Source organism: Bos indicus x Bos taurus, chromosome 12 (assembly GCF_003369695.1).
Source record: "Bos indicus x Bos taurus breed Angus x Brahman F1 hybrid chromosome 12, Bos_hybrid_MaternalHap_v2.0, whole genome shotgun sequence".
Lineage (NCBI taxonomy): Eukaryota > Metazoa > Chordata > Mammalia > Artiodactyla > Bovidae > Bos > Bos indicus x Bos taurus.
Window position 1 is genome coordinate 81,865,744 of NC_040087.1, and position 16,999 is coordinate 81,882,742.

General features: G+C 49.0%; 1 protein-coding gene across 1 annotated transcript in view; it reads right to left on the reverse strand.

Annotated features, from left to right (window-relative positions):
- The window catches only part of EFNB2 (ephrin B2), a 49,704-nt gene extending 38,625 nt beyond the window's left edge, over nt 1-11,079 (reverse strand). Inside the window, exon 1 of the mRNA XM_027557943.1 lies at nt 10,727-11,079. Coding sequence (XP_027413744.1) covers nt 10,727-10,848 — 122 coding nt within the window. The 5' untranslated portion in view covers nt 10,849-11,079. The remainder of the gene's footprint in view (nt 1-10,726) is intronic.
- Between the last annotated feature and the right edge of the window lie 5,920 nt (nt 11,080-16,999).

The following is a 16,999-nucleotide window of genomic DNA, read 5'->3' on the forward strand; positions in this document are numbered from 1 at the left end:
AAAAGGTGCAGGCACCAGGTCCTAATCCTTACTAACATTTTATTTACTTGGCATCTGTATGTAGAAGGCAAACTGAACCAGACAGCCAGGCGTACAGTAGATGCTCAGTTAACTTTCAACAGGAGGAGCTGACCTGTATCGGTTCGTTGTGCCACGTCCGGAGCTAGAATCTTAATCCTGAGCACAGTTCTAGCAGGCTTCTTCTTCAGTCCTGTTAGATCACTGTCCCCCACTTTAGAAATGGGACAAGTGAGAAACACAGGGGGTTTTGCTCCCAAAGCTACATAGCGAAAAAATGACTAACCTGGGAGTGGGCTCCTACAGCCAGATTCCAAGGCCCGTCCTCTTAAGCAAACTAAAATAGCCCTGGCCTGGCTCACTTTGCTAAATTGAATCACCTGACCTTTCCATTATCAGCACAGACCTTCTGAAAACCAATAGCTTCTGCTAGTTCTCCTGAGAGTAAGGGGGCTAGAATCGCTGGGTTAGCTGTCCCGCAGGGTCTATTTGTTCACTTGTGGGCATCTGTCTTCAAGCTCCACTGAGACATAGGAAATGAGGCAGATTATTAAAGACATACGGTGTAGACAGTGGCCACCCTTAGCTGAAACGTGTTTCTTTGATTTGCTAACTGTGGTTCTGTTTCGGAGATCTCCAGGGATTTTGCTTAGCGATACTGTTGTCTCTCCTGACTCAGTTTCCCCTCCCGTAGGAGGAACACCAATCCCTTTCTTCCTCTGTGCCCATGGCCACCCCAGCCATGCAGCACTGCATAGGCCTTATTTGCCTTCCCCATGGGATACCCTTACTCCCTTAGGTTTAAGTCTCTTGAGGGTAGAGACTTCTCTTTTCTGTATTCTCAGAGCCCAGCATTAACAGATCTCACTGTTCACAAATGCTCATCCAACAAATCGATGAATTATCTACCATCAGTGATCAACCAGGCAAAAACAGAGGTCAAGAGCTGGGAGACAAGGGCCTCCGATTTCTTCAGCGATCCAGGGCTTTCTTCAGTGATCCTTATCAGCCTTTCAGAGGATGGTGATCTAATCTTGAGCCATTTTCCAAAAAAAAGTTGGAAAGAGGGCAGCCGTTCCTAAGGTGTGGCATCAGCTGAGAGCTTGTTAGAAATGTGAATTTCAAGTCCCACGCAGCCCTCAGGAATCCGGAACTCTGGGGGAGGGCGGCCAGCCTGTTTTAACAAGTTTTCCAGGTGATTCTGATGGTTCTAGAGCCACTGGGCTGGAGGGAGCACCCCAGGATCAGGTGATTTGTTAACAGGGGCAGCCAGAAACAGACCTCTGAGTTGTGACTGCTCTTTCAACTAATACTTATTGGATGTCAATGCTCGCTGGTAGAGATTGATGACATGAAAGAATTCTGCTCCCTGCCTTTTAGGGATAGTCTGGGTGGTGGGGGATTAAGACTTGCATATGAATCATGACAGTGCCATGTATCATGTTATTTCTATGCCCTGGGTATTTAACTAAAGTGCTGTGGGATTATAGGGCCAAGATTTAAAGAAACTGTGTTTGATCTACTCCATCAAGAGAGAGCAGTCATTTCAGGGGAAACGGTGACCTTTAAGGACAGTCCATTTCTCATGAAGATCCATTTTCCCATAGACAAAGTGGGGTGCAGGGCTTAGGAGAGCCTGTTTTTATCGAAAACGTACCCCAAGAACCTACTGTGCAGCACAGGGAATTCTACTTGATGCTCTGTGGTGACCTAAATGGAAAGGAAATCCGAAAAAGAGGGCTTGTATGTATACACACAGTTGATTCACTTTGGTGTACCCAACGTTGTAAAGCCAACTATGAAGGTAGAGTGAAAGTGTCAGTTAGTCATGTCCGACCCTTTGTGACCCCATGGACTGTAGCCCACCAGGCTCCCCTGTCCATGAGATTCTCCAGGCAAGAATACTGGAGTGGGTTGCTATTTCTTTCTCCAGGGGATCTTCCCAACCCAGGGAACAATACTCCAATAAAAATTAATTAAAAAAAATAACACAATATGCAATCATAGAGAAGGTCAATCTTATTTTTAATTATTTCCCCCATACAATTAGACATTTATTTTCTGCTGATTGGAGTTTGCAAGATTAAAATACTTACTGTTTAAAGGTCACGTATTTAACATAAGAGAAGGGCACTACACATTAGATGATATTCCTAACACTAACTATGCATATATTTGTACTGAATATAAAAGAATAGAGATGAAAATACACTGTTTATTGCAAAAAAAAAAAAAGTACCCCAAATACAGTTCTGGTAAGCTAATAGTGGCTCATCGGTAAAGAATTTGCCTGCCAATGCAGGAGACACGGGTTCAATCCCTGTGTTGGGAAGATCCCCTGGAGCAAGATAATGGCAACCCACTCCAGTGTTCTTGCCTGGGAAATCCCATGGACAGAGGAGCCTGGTGGGCTTCAGTTCATGGGGTCAAAAAAGAGTTGGTCACGACTGAGTGACGAAACAACAGCAACAGATCTAAGTGAAAACTGACCTCTTCTAACTTCTGCAGTAGAGGCACTCTGAGCTGCCTTGACTAGAAGCAGCCTGGCCCCACTCACTCATCAGACAGTTCCTACTTGGGACAAAAGTTTCGAGCCAGTGAGCCAGTTTAACAGGTAGAAAAAGCAAGGACTGAGATCCAGAAGTGCTTCCTCAGGTGAGAGCACCACGCTGGCCCTCAGGTTCATCAGCTGGTACGGGAGATGCTGCAGAGATGCTAAAAGGGCCATTTCAAACATTAGCTCTGCAGGTCAGAGCTACTGAGGTGCGCAGGGTTGGGTGGGTGGCACCCATCACCACTCTGGTGGAATGCAGGAGTACTCAGTATGTGAAACGCAAAGAGTTCTGTCTCAGAAGCAAGCGAGACTTAACTAGCATCCGTGAATACCCATGGGCTCCCCAGGTGGTGCCCGTGGTAAGGAACCTACCTACCAATGCAGGAGACACGGGTTCGATTCCTGGGTCAGGAAGATCCCCCAGAGGAGGCCATGGCAACCCACTCTAGGATTCCTGCCTGGAGAATCCCATGGACAGAGGAACCTGGCGGGCTACAGTCCAGGGGGTCGCAAAGAGTCAGACACGAATGAAGCGATTTAGCATGCATGCACATTAATACTTGTAGAAGGATCCAAGGACTGTAATTAAAACTGGGTGCCACCAAATGTAAACTGAGAAGAAAAATCTGGATGGTTTTCGAGTTTCATACAGAAAATACCAAGAAGATGAAGTTTTCAGAGCATGTTTCATTCACAGTCTTCTGAATGCCTGCCCAGTACCAAGCAGTTAGAACATTCACCTACCCGTGCTCTCGAGAATGGAAAGAGCGAACTATTAACACTTCACTACTGCCAATTTTGTCTTCATATTTTGTTGGGGGAATTACGAAGGGCAGAAACAACCTGTTTGCCTTTCATGGCGCTTTCTCCTACTACGGTGTTTTCTTTGAAACCAGCACAGCTGCACTCACCAGCCACAAAACGCCCTGGACTAGAATTACATATTTGATATTTATACATGAAAAGGGGAATAAAGACCCTCTGCCACTTCTCCACGGGAGCCACAGAAATTGGCGCACCTGGCATCCAGCGCGTGTGCAGAACAGTTCATAAGGGATCACCTTCTCTTTCCACGGGGCCACCGGATCCAAACATCCTGATCCCTAACGCTCCTGCAAGGGGTTCTCAGAGGTAGGACGCGAAGCTGTGGGTTGGAGGCTGGCTCGTAAACAAGTGGCAGGACTTGCCTGCATCGTTTCTTTAATCGCTTTAACCCTGCTCCTCGTAGAGAGCTGGGGGCCAGGGCAATTCAGCGGCTTCTTCTGTCACTTGCCTGCCATAAATATGCACCAGCCTGCGACTGAAAGGCTGAAGGAGGCCGCAAGCTTGCTGGACATTTATCATGCTCTGTTCCCGCTAACAAGCAAATACTTTCGCTGAATGGACCATTAGGGCTCATTGTCAGATGCAGAATGCAAGGTGCTGGGATGTGACCAGCTTGTAAATGAGGGGGTGCCCCTTCTCTTGGATGAACCTGGGCAAACGCACTGGGTCTTTTGACATGATTTCTGAATTGCACTGGAGAGGAAGGCAGAGTAGCAGGCCCTGAGGAGGGCAGGTCTCTGGGCCCTCTCTCACGTGTGTGGAAGTGGTGAAAGCTGCACCGCAGCGGCCAGAGAAGCAGGCAACACGTGTCAGAAAGCCGTCGCCCTGCACCGGCGAGTTGGCTCTCTGAGAATTAGGAACAAAACCCACGAGGTGGATCTAAAGCAGAATAATTTCGATTTAGTGAGGATCTTCAGACACGGGACGCGTTCATCTAGAAAGTCATCATGCTGTTTTTCCGAGGATGGCCACCAAATGCCCTCTACCCACTCCAGCAAGTCAATCACCCTGGGGGGTTTGTAGCTTTCAGTATTCTCAGCCTCTTAAAGAGTTCAGACTTTCCTAAAGAAATGCTGAGACTTTTCTAAGACGCCAAATAGGAGGCAGAAAAAGCAAAAATCTCCTTTCTGGCCTGACCTAACTTGCCGATGCCACTCTGCCTGGAACCCAATCACGGCTTCAAAGGCCGACTTTGGTTAATGACTAAAATGCAAAATGTGCACCTCCAAGACAAAAGCCCGGCCTATGGACAGAGCTGTTCAGGGCACAGGGCAGCAAGAGCCTCTTCTGTTTTTAAGTTTCAAGCTGGCAGCAATCACACTTTTACAGCCTCACCGTTTCCCCAGTGGGGGCCTGTCCCATTCAACTCAACTCAGGGTTAGGAGTGAAAGTCTCCACCGGTAGAGGCATTTCGGATTACTACCCATCCGAGTGAAGACGCAATTCCCCCTGTGATTTTGCTTAATTATACATTTTTTTTTCCCCTGGGGGTGGGAAACAAAACTCAGAGAGGGGGTCCCTGGCAGAGGCAGGGGATGGGGGTGATATATAAATGTTTAGCTCAGCTTTTCCCTGGGCTGGGGCTGAAAGATGGCTGAAATCAAAAGGTCTGTGTTTTCTTTTCAGGTCCCTGCGGCCCTTCCTAGCCCCTCTGGGCTCTGTTCATCCCCAGCAGGTCCCCGCCTGGAGCCCAAAGAGATGAAGGCAGGTACCGCCAAGGGCGGCTAATCCTACATTACTGCGGCCCCTGTTAGGCCAGGAGTTAAAAAGGAAAAGCTTGCAGGCCTGAACTCACTGCAGTGAGCCGAGGTTTTAATCAGCCGCAACCTCAACCTCTGGAAAAGGCAGTCAATGGGAACCTACCTTGGCCATATTATCCGCCACCAATGAGCAAGAACTGAGCCATCTTTTCTTCCCGGCTTCAACCATCCCAGGCCACAAGGGGGGCTTTCATACCTTCTAATCCGAGTTTCCAAGTCTGTATGGCTCCCACATAATAGCCAACAGCCTGAAGCAAGGGCCTTCCTTTCTACACTCTTTTCAGAGACGTGTCATTCCCCACATCCAGCTAATCTATATGTTGCCATGGCTTCACCCTTTATCTGCCTTTACATCTTATGAACTGCATGGATTTACCACATTATTTTTATCTGAAAGACAGAAAATGGTGGTTTTATTGCCATACAATCAGATTACCGCTGCTAGCTTCTCTATGCCTTTTTACCATACTTCAATCAAAAGGGATCCGTGTCTTTTTACTCTGCCCTTGATTTACATTACATCTGTAAAGACCCAGTCTGGGTTGTAATCCCCTTATTAACTATGACCAGGGTTGATTTGCCTAAAAATAAAAGCAAATTGTGTCAGACCCTTTCACTTTGTTTTTGATTCGGAACTACAAAATGGATTACTAAAGAAATCTTCAGAGTTCACACGGCTCGTATAGTACTGAATTTAAAATGAGAATTAAACAAGTCAAACAGGAGAGCCACGTCCACGGTCTACATTTTCCATCATGGGAGAAGGGCTGAATTGCCTATGTCTTTGTGTTCTTTGGCTTTAGAGAGACAATGAAGCCACAGGAGTTTTTCCAAGCTGTTCGGAACTCTGTCCCTTCCCTACCCTACCCCTTCCCTCTTGCCTTTTCTTCTCCTCCTCTCTCCCAGCCCCATTCTAATTCCTCCCCTTAAAAAAAAAAAAAGGAGTGGGGGGAGCTCTTTCCTGAAAGATCTAATTCCGGACTAGCAGCTTCTAGTCTGTATATGTTAATGAAAATATTTTAAGCAATTGAACACTCCCCATTTAAGGCTCTACTTTACTGCACCAAGACCGAGCTCCTAAGTAAATCTATGCAGATATATGAAAAGTGACCTGAAAAACAGGTTTTTATGGCAGCAGCCAGAGGCTAGGCAGCCCTCAGTACCGTCTGGATGATTATTTTCCTTAGAAGAGCCCTCCTTTTCGTCTTATTTGCAGCGGGAGAGTTCAAGAATAAAGTTTTCATGGAATGCTCAAGAAATAGCCTGCTTGTTCTTTTTCCTTTCTTTTCTGATGAGGGTCTCAAGTCTGTATTTCCTTCCCCCTGCCACTCCCATCCCTGTGACGCGTCACTGCAGTCACGCTGGGATCTCGAATCACTTCCCATTAGGTGCTCTCGCTGGAGACGTAGGCGGCTGGTGGGGGCGGGGGGGGGTCACTCTCAGCCACCCCCGGTACTACCTGAATTATTTCAGTGCGGGGCCAGGTAGCAAAGTCCCTCTGCAGGTAATCATCATGCTGACCCACCAACCAGAGGATTCCTCTCGGTGTATTTCCAGATAAAAGGTTTTACGATAAGGATTCTGAATATACCGCTGACTCTTCAGCTGACTCCGTCTGGAGGAATCAAGCCCATCAGCAAGCAGTTCTCAGCTGGTACGGGGCTTGATGGCTCATTTACCTGTCCCCCTGCTTCAGCCCGGCACGTTTCGGGACGTGGGAGTCATTTGCATGTCTTTGCCTCCTAGGACAAGTGTCAAGAGCTACCCTTTTTGAAAGATTTTGAACGAAGTGCTTAAGGAATCATCTTAACCTCCAGCTCCCATTTCTGAAGCTCGAGGCTGTAATTGCTGAGGTTAAAAAGTGCAGTTGCTGGACACACGATTCCCAAATCAATTCTCTCCTGGTCTGAAAAGAAGGCTCCCAAGCCTGCGGTGAGATCCCGAGGCCGCCCCGGCTTTGTGCTCGCCCTGGCTCGGTCGTCCTGTGCAACAGCGACAGTCCATTACCTACAGTTTATCATCCTGACAAAATGTGAGGGCTGTGGATGTGAAAGCACGAACAATTCCACCCCTGGTGCTTTGTGCTTTTTTTCCCCCCTCTCTATATTAAAACCGACAAGATTAACCCAAATGCAAACTGGGGAGCATAGTTCAAGGGGCTATTGAATCCTTGCTGAATGTGCATTTGTTTACCTACAAAAATAAGAATTTCAGACACAATGGAAGGCCGGCCGGCTTATATATGGTATTGAATGGACTGTTTAAACAGCACTATCCATTGTAGTTTATTTTATCAATCTCTGACAGGTCTGTATTTATTCAGAGCCTGACTGTGGCAGAGCCTAAGTATTATAGGTTATCTGGACATTATCCAGCCATTCTTTTGTATCAAGTCAATCAATATCAGGAATTCACCATTATGTAGGGGAAAAATGACCGGAGAAAAGCAAAACGCTTGGTTAACTAGTATATGGGGCATATACTAGGGAACAGCACTCCTAGACAGAAGAAATGAGCGCTCCAAATTCAACAAAGCTAGTGTGATTCATTCCAGAATTCCACACCAATACAGACTTGCTCACTCTAAAGTGAAGTGAATAATAAATATATATACGTGTGTGTATTTTAAAGCGTAAACCTTTTTTATTTTTGGCAAAAACATCATGCTTGGAAAAAATTATTCTACTGAAACGTTAATTAGCAATGAAAGCCAGGCTCTGCTTTTCTCTCCAGAGTTAAAAAAAAAAATAGCTGCACAACCGAAATGGCCACAGTTGACACAACTCTTCCTTGAACCTGTGGATGCAGGGGCTAACTTTTTAGTCAGTAAAACTTCTTCAAAACTGTCCGGGGGAGGGGGGGGGGGTGGGTGCGGCGGGAGAAGCGGACAGTGTGATTGAAGTAGTTATGGAGACGGTGAATTTACAAAGGATTTTCTGGACTGTGTCTCCAAACAGCTGCTGTGTGCTCCCTCTGTCCACCACCTGCTAAAAAAGCTGACCTCCGAGTGAAACAAACCTAATTACTGATGGCCGCTTCATTACAAGTGAATTGTTCTACACTTGGACAAACCGATGGGCGACTTCAATGCAGTTGATTACTCTCCTGCCACGTTTCCTGACTCCCCCCCTGGAAATAAATATGCACCCTCCCCTAACAAACAGAGCAACTCCTTGGCACCCCCTTTTTTTTTTTAATTCATTCTCAAACTTAGAAAAGGTTCTTTTATAGCATTCCCCCAGGAAGAAATCTTTCTGATCTCTCAAGCTAGCATTCAGCTGCATAACTGAGTTAAGTAGACTTTCGCCAGGGAACAAACGATCCTCTCCTCTAGGCCAGCCATTATCATGAGGATTATAGAAGAAATTCTCCTCTTGGGGGCCAGAGACAGCTCACCAACAGCAACACTGTCGGTGCAGGGAGGCAGGCTTCTCCACAACCAGGCCTCCAGGAGGGCTCTAAATCCGAGCCCAGCTCAGAAGAGCAGCCTGATCCTCATATCAGGCTAGTGAGTATCAGTCACCAGTTCCCCCAGCATCTTAGAGGAAGAAGATATTCAGGAGGAAACCGTAGGCTGAAATAATTACTGCACTACCTTTATTGTTTCCAAGTAGCTATTTGCAAATCCCACAAACCAGTAGTTAATAATGCAAAAAGGTGACTTCTACTGAGCTGAAACCTGAAGGGGTTAATGGGAATTTCTTTAAACACAGGGATGTAAAAATTAAATCTTATTGGGAGGAGGAGGAGAGTGGAAACCCAAACCCCAAAACCAGTCCCCCAAAGCCAGTCGGTGAGTGAAAGTGCAAGGCAGGCCCAGGGAGGAGGCGAGGGCCAGCTCGGCGACAGCGCAGGGAAGAGTGACCCCTGTAGGCAGGAAGCGAGCGCCGGCCGCCCTGGGCCGGCTCCACGGGGCCCGCTGCCCTGGCCCGGCTCCCGTCTCCCCGGGTCCCGGGTGCCCGGGCCCAGGCTCCCAGACCCGCGTTCTCCCGCACCACCCGGCGCCTCACGCTGCGGGAGCGGAGGCCCGCTCTCACTGCCAGCACTTTCTCAGCAAATACAGTATCTTACACCAAGGTGAGGAAAGAGAAACACAAGTCCATAAAGATCAGGCTACAGGGAAAGAAACCGCACTGAGTAACTTTTATTATACACGGGAGCAGTCTTGGGATAAAGCCATCCAGCCTCGTGCAAGAATCTCGGTTTCATCCGCTTTATAGCCGTGAGGTTTTTTCGCTCTTTACGAGGGAATTCTTGGTTAGCATGTTGGTGAATCTGAAATTCACCACTTTTAAAAGCGTGGATATAATTCTCTGATTGAGACGTGATCTTCCAATCAACCCCATCCCCACCCCCATCGCTTTATTCCTAAATCCACGGCCAACTCAGCTCAACTTCGTATTAGGTCATTGATTTCGCTTCTGATCTCAAATGCTGACTCTGGGAACGACCAGTGTCTTCAGACTTTCCCCCCAAGTTTCCCAAGGTCAAAAAATCCTATGGTTCTGTAAAATAATTTTGGCTAGGATTTGAAACGTCTCCCGAGAGTGAGGTAATAATGCAATACTGAGTGCACAGCTGACTAATTACCAGTCACGGCCATATACGTATATATATTATATATGTATATTTCGAGATGGATCGCCTTTTCTAAATGCTAAACGTAATCGGGCTGCTCACACTGAAACTTAATCTCCGCCAGGCCTGGCTTCTTCGGGCTGCACCTTTCAATAAAGCAAATCGGACCCAAGGCTCCCATTCCCGGCCAGGCTCCCCAAGCGCGAAGGCTTCAGGAGCTGTGTGGCGACTGGGCAGGGCCTTAATGAAGCTTTTGCGCAAAGCATCCTTAAAATCAAGTTAGCTTTCGGGACCACAGAGTCCGGCCCGTGGGTTTAGAAACGAAGGGAGAGGCCGACCTGCAGACGGTTCCCCGGGAGCAGCCAAAGGCCGGTTTCCCGGGCAGGGAGGGAAGGGCTCGCCGCCCGAGTTCTGGGCGAGCGAGCTCCCCGCGCACCCTCGGGCAGGCGGCGCGGCGCCCAGGCGCTCGAGCTCCGGGCGGCCCAGGGACCCCCGGCTCCCTTCTCCCGGGAGCGCTCCGCTGCCCCCCGGCCTGCTTGCCCCGCCCGCCCAGCCGGCCCGGCCCGCGCCCCGCCGCTCCTCTGGAGCCCCGCATCCTCGCGTCTCCGGAGCCCACCAGCTTCGGCGCGCCAGCCGGCCCTGTTTGTGGCCCCGTTCTCCGCCCTGGAGAAGTCAGGGTCAGGGATCGCCATCGGACACCTCTCCGGACGTGACACCCAAGTCAACAAGGGGCTTTTTTTGCGCCCGGGAGCCTGTTCACAGGGCGAAGAGGACGAGGAGGGCGCCCCTCAGGGCCGGCGCTCCGGCTGCAAGGCCGAGCGGAATCACCACAAAGCGAAAGGCGGCGGGGGTGGGGGACGAGGGGGCGCGAGGGATCGAGCATCCAGAAACAGACTCCGAGGCTCGGCGGCCCGACCCATCCTCCCTTCGGGGCTGCGCGGAGCGGCGGACCCCGGGGCGGCGAACGAGGGGCATCGTGGACGCTACTTACTTGGAGTTCGAGGAATTCCAATAGATGGGTTCTAAAACTATCGATCTGGAAATCGCAGTTCTGCATAAAACCATCAAAACTCCCCAGCAGTACTTCCACAAGGAGTTCCTCCTCGCGGCCATGGCCAAGCCGCTCCCAGCTCCGCGCGCTCCTGGCGCCGGAGGAACGAAGTGCGGGCCGGGAACCCCAGTCCTCCGGGCAGACACGGGGGAGACCGCAGGCAGCTCCGGGGCGCGCCGATCAGCAGCTCCAGCGGTCGCCGAGGCACGGGGGCGCTCTCCGCGGGGGCCCTCAGAGCGCGGGGCGGGAGCGCACGCGCAGGGCGCGGCGGCGCGGCGGGCTCGGGGCTCCGGGGCGCCGCGCCGGACGCAGCTCGGACAGCCGGCTCCCGTGCGGCTCCAGGGTGCCGGGCGCCGGGAAGCGGGGAGGGCGCGCGGCCGGGACACAAAGGCGGAGAGACGACGCGGCGGCGGGCGCGGCGCCCCGAGCGGGGCCGCCTCGCACTATAGATCCAGGGGGCCAGGCAGCGGCCCGAGCGCGCGGGCGCCGCTTCGGCGCCGTTCCATGTCCCGGAGCGCGCGCGGGGCGCGAGCGGCGAGGGGCGCCTCCGGGCGCACGGGGAGCCTCCACAGTCCTCGCGGATCCCAGCCCGAGGGGCAGGCAGGAGCGGGGGGCTCGGTCCTCACCGCGAGCGCCAAAACGCGCGCGCGGGGCTGCGGGGCGAGGGGAGCCCTTTGTGCGCGGGGAGGGCGCCGGGACCAGCTCCGCGCGCGGCTCCTCGCTTCGGCCGGCGCCGCCGTCCCCGCCGAGCAGAGTCCGCTCGGCCGGCGCGCTGTCAGAGCGCTATAAACGCGGAGCCCCGCCCCGTGGCGCACCGCCCATTGGCCCGCCGCGCGGCTCTCGCCAGCCAGTTGGGCGGCCGGCTTGCCCGTCAGCCTCCACCCCGCCCCCCACCCGACAGTGGGCGGTGCCAGCTGACAGGTGAGCCCCGCCCCCGCCCCCGGGCGGGCGGTACGAGCTCAGCAGCGCCGGGGAGCCGGGGCCAAGGGGGACTGGCCCGCGCGCGAGCCCCTGGCGTCCCCGGAGCGACGGCGTGGAGACGCTAGGCCCCAGGGGGCGAGCAGGAGCGCGGGCAGCGTGGGCCACCTGTCCCCGCGCCCGGCAGCGCCCAGCAGCCGCGATCTCAAAGCCCAGCAAGCACCCTGAAGTTCGGCAGAGACACCACGGCGAGGGCGCCCCTTTTCCCTGCGGAGGGGAAGGCGGTGGGTTTCCCGAGGGTCTTCCTCCTTAAGAGGCGGAGAACTTCCCCCCCCAAAATCTGCGTAGAGGGGCTCGCGGCCCCTCGCGCAGCCCCTAGCCATCCCCTCTCCAGGGCTTGGCAGTGACGCTTCGCACACCTGATTTCTGCGCCAAACGCTGGCCGAGGCGCCCGATCCCAGTGCACGGGGGCCGGGAGAGGCAGAGCGCGTCTGCCGGGGATCCGGCGGGGTGGCCGAGCCCCGAGGCCCTGGCCCCACGAAGGCAGCGCTTCTCCCCGCGCGCGCCGCCGGACAGTCTCCTTGATCGGGACACGCTCACACCTCCCCAAGGTGACCGCGAATCTCGGGGGTGACGGGGACAGAGAAGCGGAGGGGAGGCGGGCATTCTTTTCTCCGAGTCCCTTTGGAGCGCGGGCCCCCGGAGCGCCGCGCCGCGCCGCCGCTTCCGCGAACCCACAGCGCCCACTAGCGGCCGGTCTGCGCGCTCCGCGGCCACAGCGGAACCCTCCGGCGGCCGTTACTCCGCGCGCGCGTCCCGCCGCGCAGAGGGGCCGCGGGCGAGATCGGCGGAGTGAGGAACCGCGGCGGGGACGAGGCGCTGTGCACGATTGCAACGATTCGGTTTGAAAAATTTATGTTGTATACCTACCTACAGCATGCTTTAAAAAATTCCTTTCTACACCAGGTTTCCCTTAATGTTTTAAACGCAAAGAACCGGTCACTACTATTGCTACGAATTCTTAATTTTTAAGACGGATTATCCACTAAATTTAAAACAATTATTTATATGGTAAAAAAAAAAATCTCGTTTAGATAGTTTGAGTTTCCCTTTCCGTCTTCTTTGTAATAACTTTGGAAGGGTTTTATAGTGCATTCAGTATTCGGTTTTTGGACATTAAGAATGTACATTTCAACTGGGAATGTTAAAACTTCTGTGAAGGCTACTTTTTGAGGCTGAAAATACCAAGGCAGGCGAGGTACCCAATACATTCATATTATTCCAAACAACTCTTTACAAGAAGAAAACAACTATATTCTCTGCATTTGCTAGTTTTCAATGAAAGACTCCAACTTGCTAAAGTATTTTAAAGTCTCAAAGACAGCAAACCGATTGGAAGTCACCTGACTCCCAGAGGACTGAAAAACTGGGAGCGAACAGGAAGTATATTTCATGTTTTTTTTAATAAGCTTACATTTAAGGGATTCATTTGAAACTTAATATAAAGCTAGCTTATAACCCTTTAAAAGTACTAAAACCGAGTGTCTCAGTAGCTGTTTCACATTTAGCAGACTTACGTTGTAAAATTTAAGTTGTGACCTCTTAGTGCCTACATCCTCTCTCCAAGTAAACCAGAGGAAATAAAGGAAATTTGCATTGTCTGAAAATAACCCTGGCTTCCATTTTTAGTCAATCAGATATTCTCACATCCAGAGCATTTTACCTTGGGGAAAATGTAAATATACATGTTTAAATGGCTTCCTTTTAAACAAAAAAGAATAAAGTGTGTTCTTGACCAAAAAATAAAATTACACCAAACGATTCCTATTATGTACCTTTAGTGTGAATCTCACTTTCAGTAAAAGTAACTGTAGGAAACTATGTGAAAACCACCAGCAGTAGCACCACCACCGCTCTTTAATGACAATAACTAAAAGCGTCACCCCAAGTCACTTGTATCTATTGTGCGTGTATCTCCAAGGAGAAACCAGCAGTCCCGTCTGCCCGTGTGGGTCAGTTTAACAGCTCTTTGTATTTGGACTTCATTGTACTTGGACTTTGCATTTTACAACTGGGAGAAACGTGGTTATTTTTGAAAACCTGTAATTCTACCGGCACGTATTTAACCCTACATCTAAAAATGAGATTTTATTTCAGCAAAAATTACTTCAACTACCTCCAGTGTTAAGAAATTTTTAAAACCCTAATCAAACTTTGAGGGATTTCAGACATAACCAAATATAAAAGTTGATGGATATAAATTTGAATAAACATAGAATGAAGTGGTCAATATAAAAGTTCGATAGTGGTAGTTTTAAAAATAAGAGGGCAATGAATTTTGTCCAAGTAAACGTGCCTTACTAGTCATGTTCCTACCCCTTTGGGGTTCATACTCAAGCTTTAGTCTTTGGAACTTACTTTTCTTACATACTCCTTGTACAGTATTCCAAGACTTACTTTGAAAGACACCTTTAACTTTCAAAAAACTAAAGAAATGTCTAAGTTTAACATTACAGAAAAATTGCTGACGTTTGATTCTTGTGGATTCAATGTTGCCAAAGCCGTGAATTTTCTAACATGGCTGGAAGCCTCTACTGCACTACATACAGTTCATGTCCTACAAGGTACTTAAGTTGTAAGAGCTCTTCCCCCGAGTGACACTTTGCTTGGTCTTCCAGGTTAAGACCTTTCAAAACAGAACTCTTTCTTAGATCACCTTTGCCACACATTCCTGCCCCATCAGCTTATAAAATTCGTATTATTACACATTGCAGCATGCTAAGTTAGTGTCTATTACTTTGGTAGGAAAAAAGTATTAGTCATTACATAGGGTTCTTGGTCAAGAGAGTAATTTTTCCCCTTTGGGAAGTTTCATGACCTTATAGACCCTAATATATTCTTAAAGGAACCAAATACCATTCCTTTCTACTACAGATGGCTTCCAAGGTGACTTTCCAGTGGTAAAGAACCCACCTGCCAAAGCAGGATATACAAGAGAAATGAGCGTGATTGCTGGGTCAGGAAGATCCCCTGGAGAAGTAAATGGCAGCCCACGGCAGTACTCTTGCCTGGGAAATCCCATGGACAGAGGAGCCTGGCAGGCTGCAGTCCATGGGGTCACCAAGAGTTGGACACAACTGGGCAAACACATAGTAATCTAATAAATCTCCAGCTCAAATGATCACTGCTCTTATATTAATGCAGAAGCACTGTATGTAGAAAGAATGTAGGTATGGCTCCAACTAGCTGGGGAACCTGGCACAAGACTTCACGTTAGATCCAACCAGTCAACCCTGGAGGAAATCAATCCTCAATATTCACTGGAAGGACTGATGCTGAAGCTTCAATACTTTGGCCACCTGATCCAAAGAGCTGGTAGACTCTGATGCTGAGACACTAAAGGCAAAAGAAGGGGGCAATAGAGGATGAGATGGTTAGATGGCATCACCGACTCAATGAACATGAATTTGAGCAAACTCCGGGAGACAGTGAAGGACGTTAAGTGCCTCGTAGGTTATGGTTCGTGGGGTTGGAAAGAGTTGGACACGCCTTAGTGACTGAACATGCTGAGATTCCCACTTTGTGCACTGTTAAGATACAGACATCCGTGTAATAAATTCTGCTCTCAACATGTAAGGGGTATTACTAACCAGCAGTCTCCATCAAACCATTTTTGCTCCTTTATCCCATTTTGCAGTAAGAAATTTCATAGTACCTAGAACCAACTGGAATTATATATTCCTTTAATTCATGTTGTCATTAATTTAATCCATTGTGAAAGCCTGGAAAATGAGGAAGGCAACAATCATTACCCAAATGTATACAAAGAACCCATTTTATTCTAACCCTAATAAACCAGGCTTAGCGATGAGCAGTTACAGCAATCTTACAAGGTTACTGACGCTACTGAACACACACACACATAAACCTTCGCTTGAGTGGTAGTGAAAACTACCTGAACACTGATTTTACTTTTACTCTGAAACTGCTCCTTTACACTCAGAGCCATCTGGGTGTACTGGCTTCAGACGTGGCAAGATTAAAAAAAAAGTGAACCTGTCCCAGCATCCCCTGGTCAACCACCAGAGGCTCAGGAAAGGGACAATCTTGTGAAACAACGTCCCATCAAGTCCAATCACACACACACCAACCTTTAAGTCCTGCTGGGTTGTCTGTATCCCTTTCTTTCCATTGCTTCCTAGCGGCAAGTCATTCATTCTAGTAATTATAGATACACAGTAAATGGATCAGGCAATGTGACTTGACCATCTGAAGACCAATTATGGCTATCTGCTACAAAACATACAGTGCGAAACATTCAGTATAAAACAAATTACTGCTCCACTGGCAACTCTGTGACACTGGACCACAGACTGTTTAAAAAAGAGAAAACAGCACTTAAAACACAAGGGTCAACAAGAAAATGTATCAATGACAAAGGTGATGGTGAAGAATGAACACCTCCACAAGTGGCAATTCAACCAATCCGAGCGGGCCTACTGCTTGGCCTTCACACGCCTCCCAGAGCCTGTACCTTCACTGCTTCTGGTCCTTTCGCTAGTCAGTCATACTTTGGTACCTGAGGGTTCGCAAGCCTCCTGGATGGAGTCTCAAAAATTGATACCCTGTTTTAGAATTTCTCATGGCCAACAGACAAAACAGACGGATGGCTCTGGGTGTAAAGGAGCAGAAAACTGAGGCAATCGATGACAGAAGCTCTGGTTTTATTAACATCTTTGGAGAAACTTTAGTTGAGAACTCTGATATAAAACAAAGCCTTGGAAACCATACATACACCTCAACTGGCCAGGATTCTATGCTTATTTTACCTCAGAAAATTTAAATAGTACGAATTTTCTTTTGCAAATTTTTTTTTTTGGTACACTAAATTATTTGCAAATTCTTAAAGTACTGGTGGTTACACAGAAAAGCTGTGGACAATACTAGTAAAACTGACTCAGAAATTAACTGAGGACAGGGAGAGCCTAATTTGCTGTCTTCACAAGAGAAACTCAAGTAGTGTATATTTAACTACAAACCCCTTCCCCTCTCAAGCATTAAAGAGTCCTCACACATAGCTAATTTAAAGGTTTAGTTTATACAACTGATTTCATTCTGCAAACTCCACAATATAAATGGCAATAACTACATATTTTAAATACTGTAATAAAAATAAACAAAGTCATTAGTTCTGTAATGCAGTAAGAACTTATAACTTTAAAAAACAAATTGTGAAGAAAAGCATACTTAATAAATTAAGGAACATCTGAACTGCTAATAGTTTGGGAAAGAATT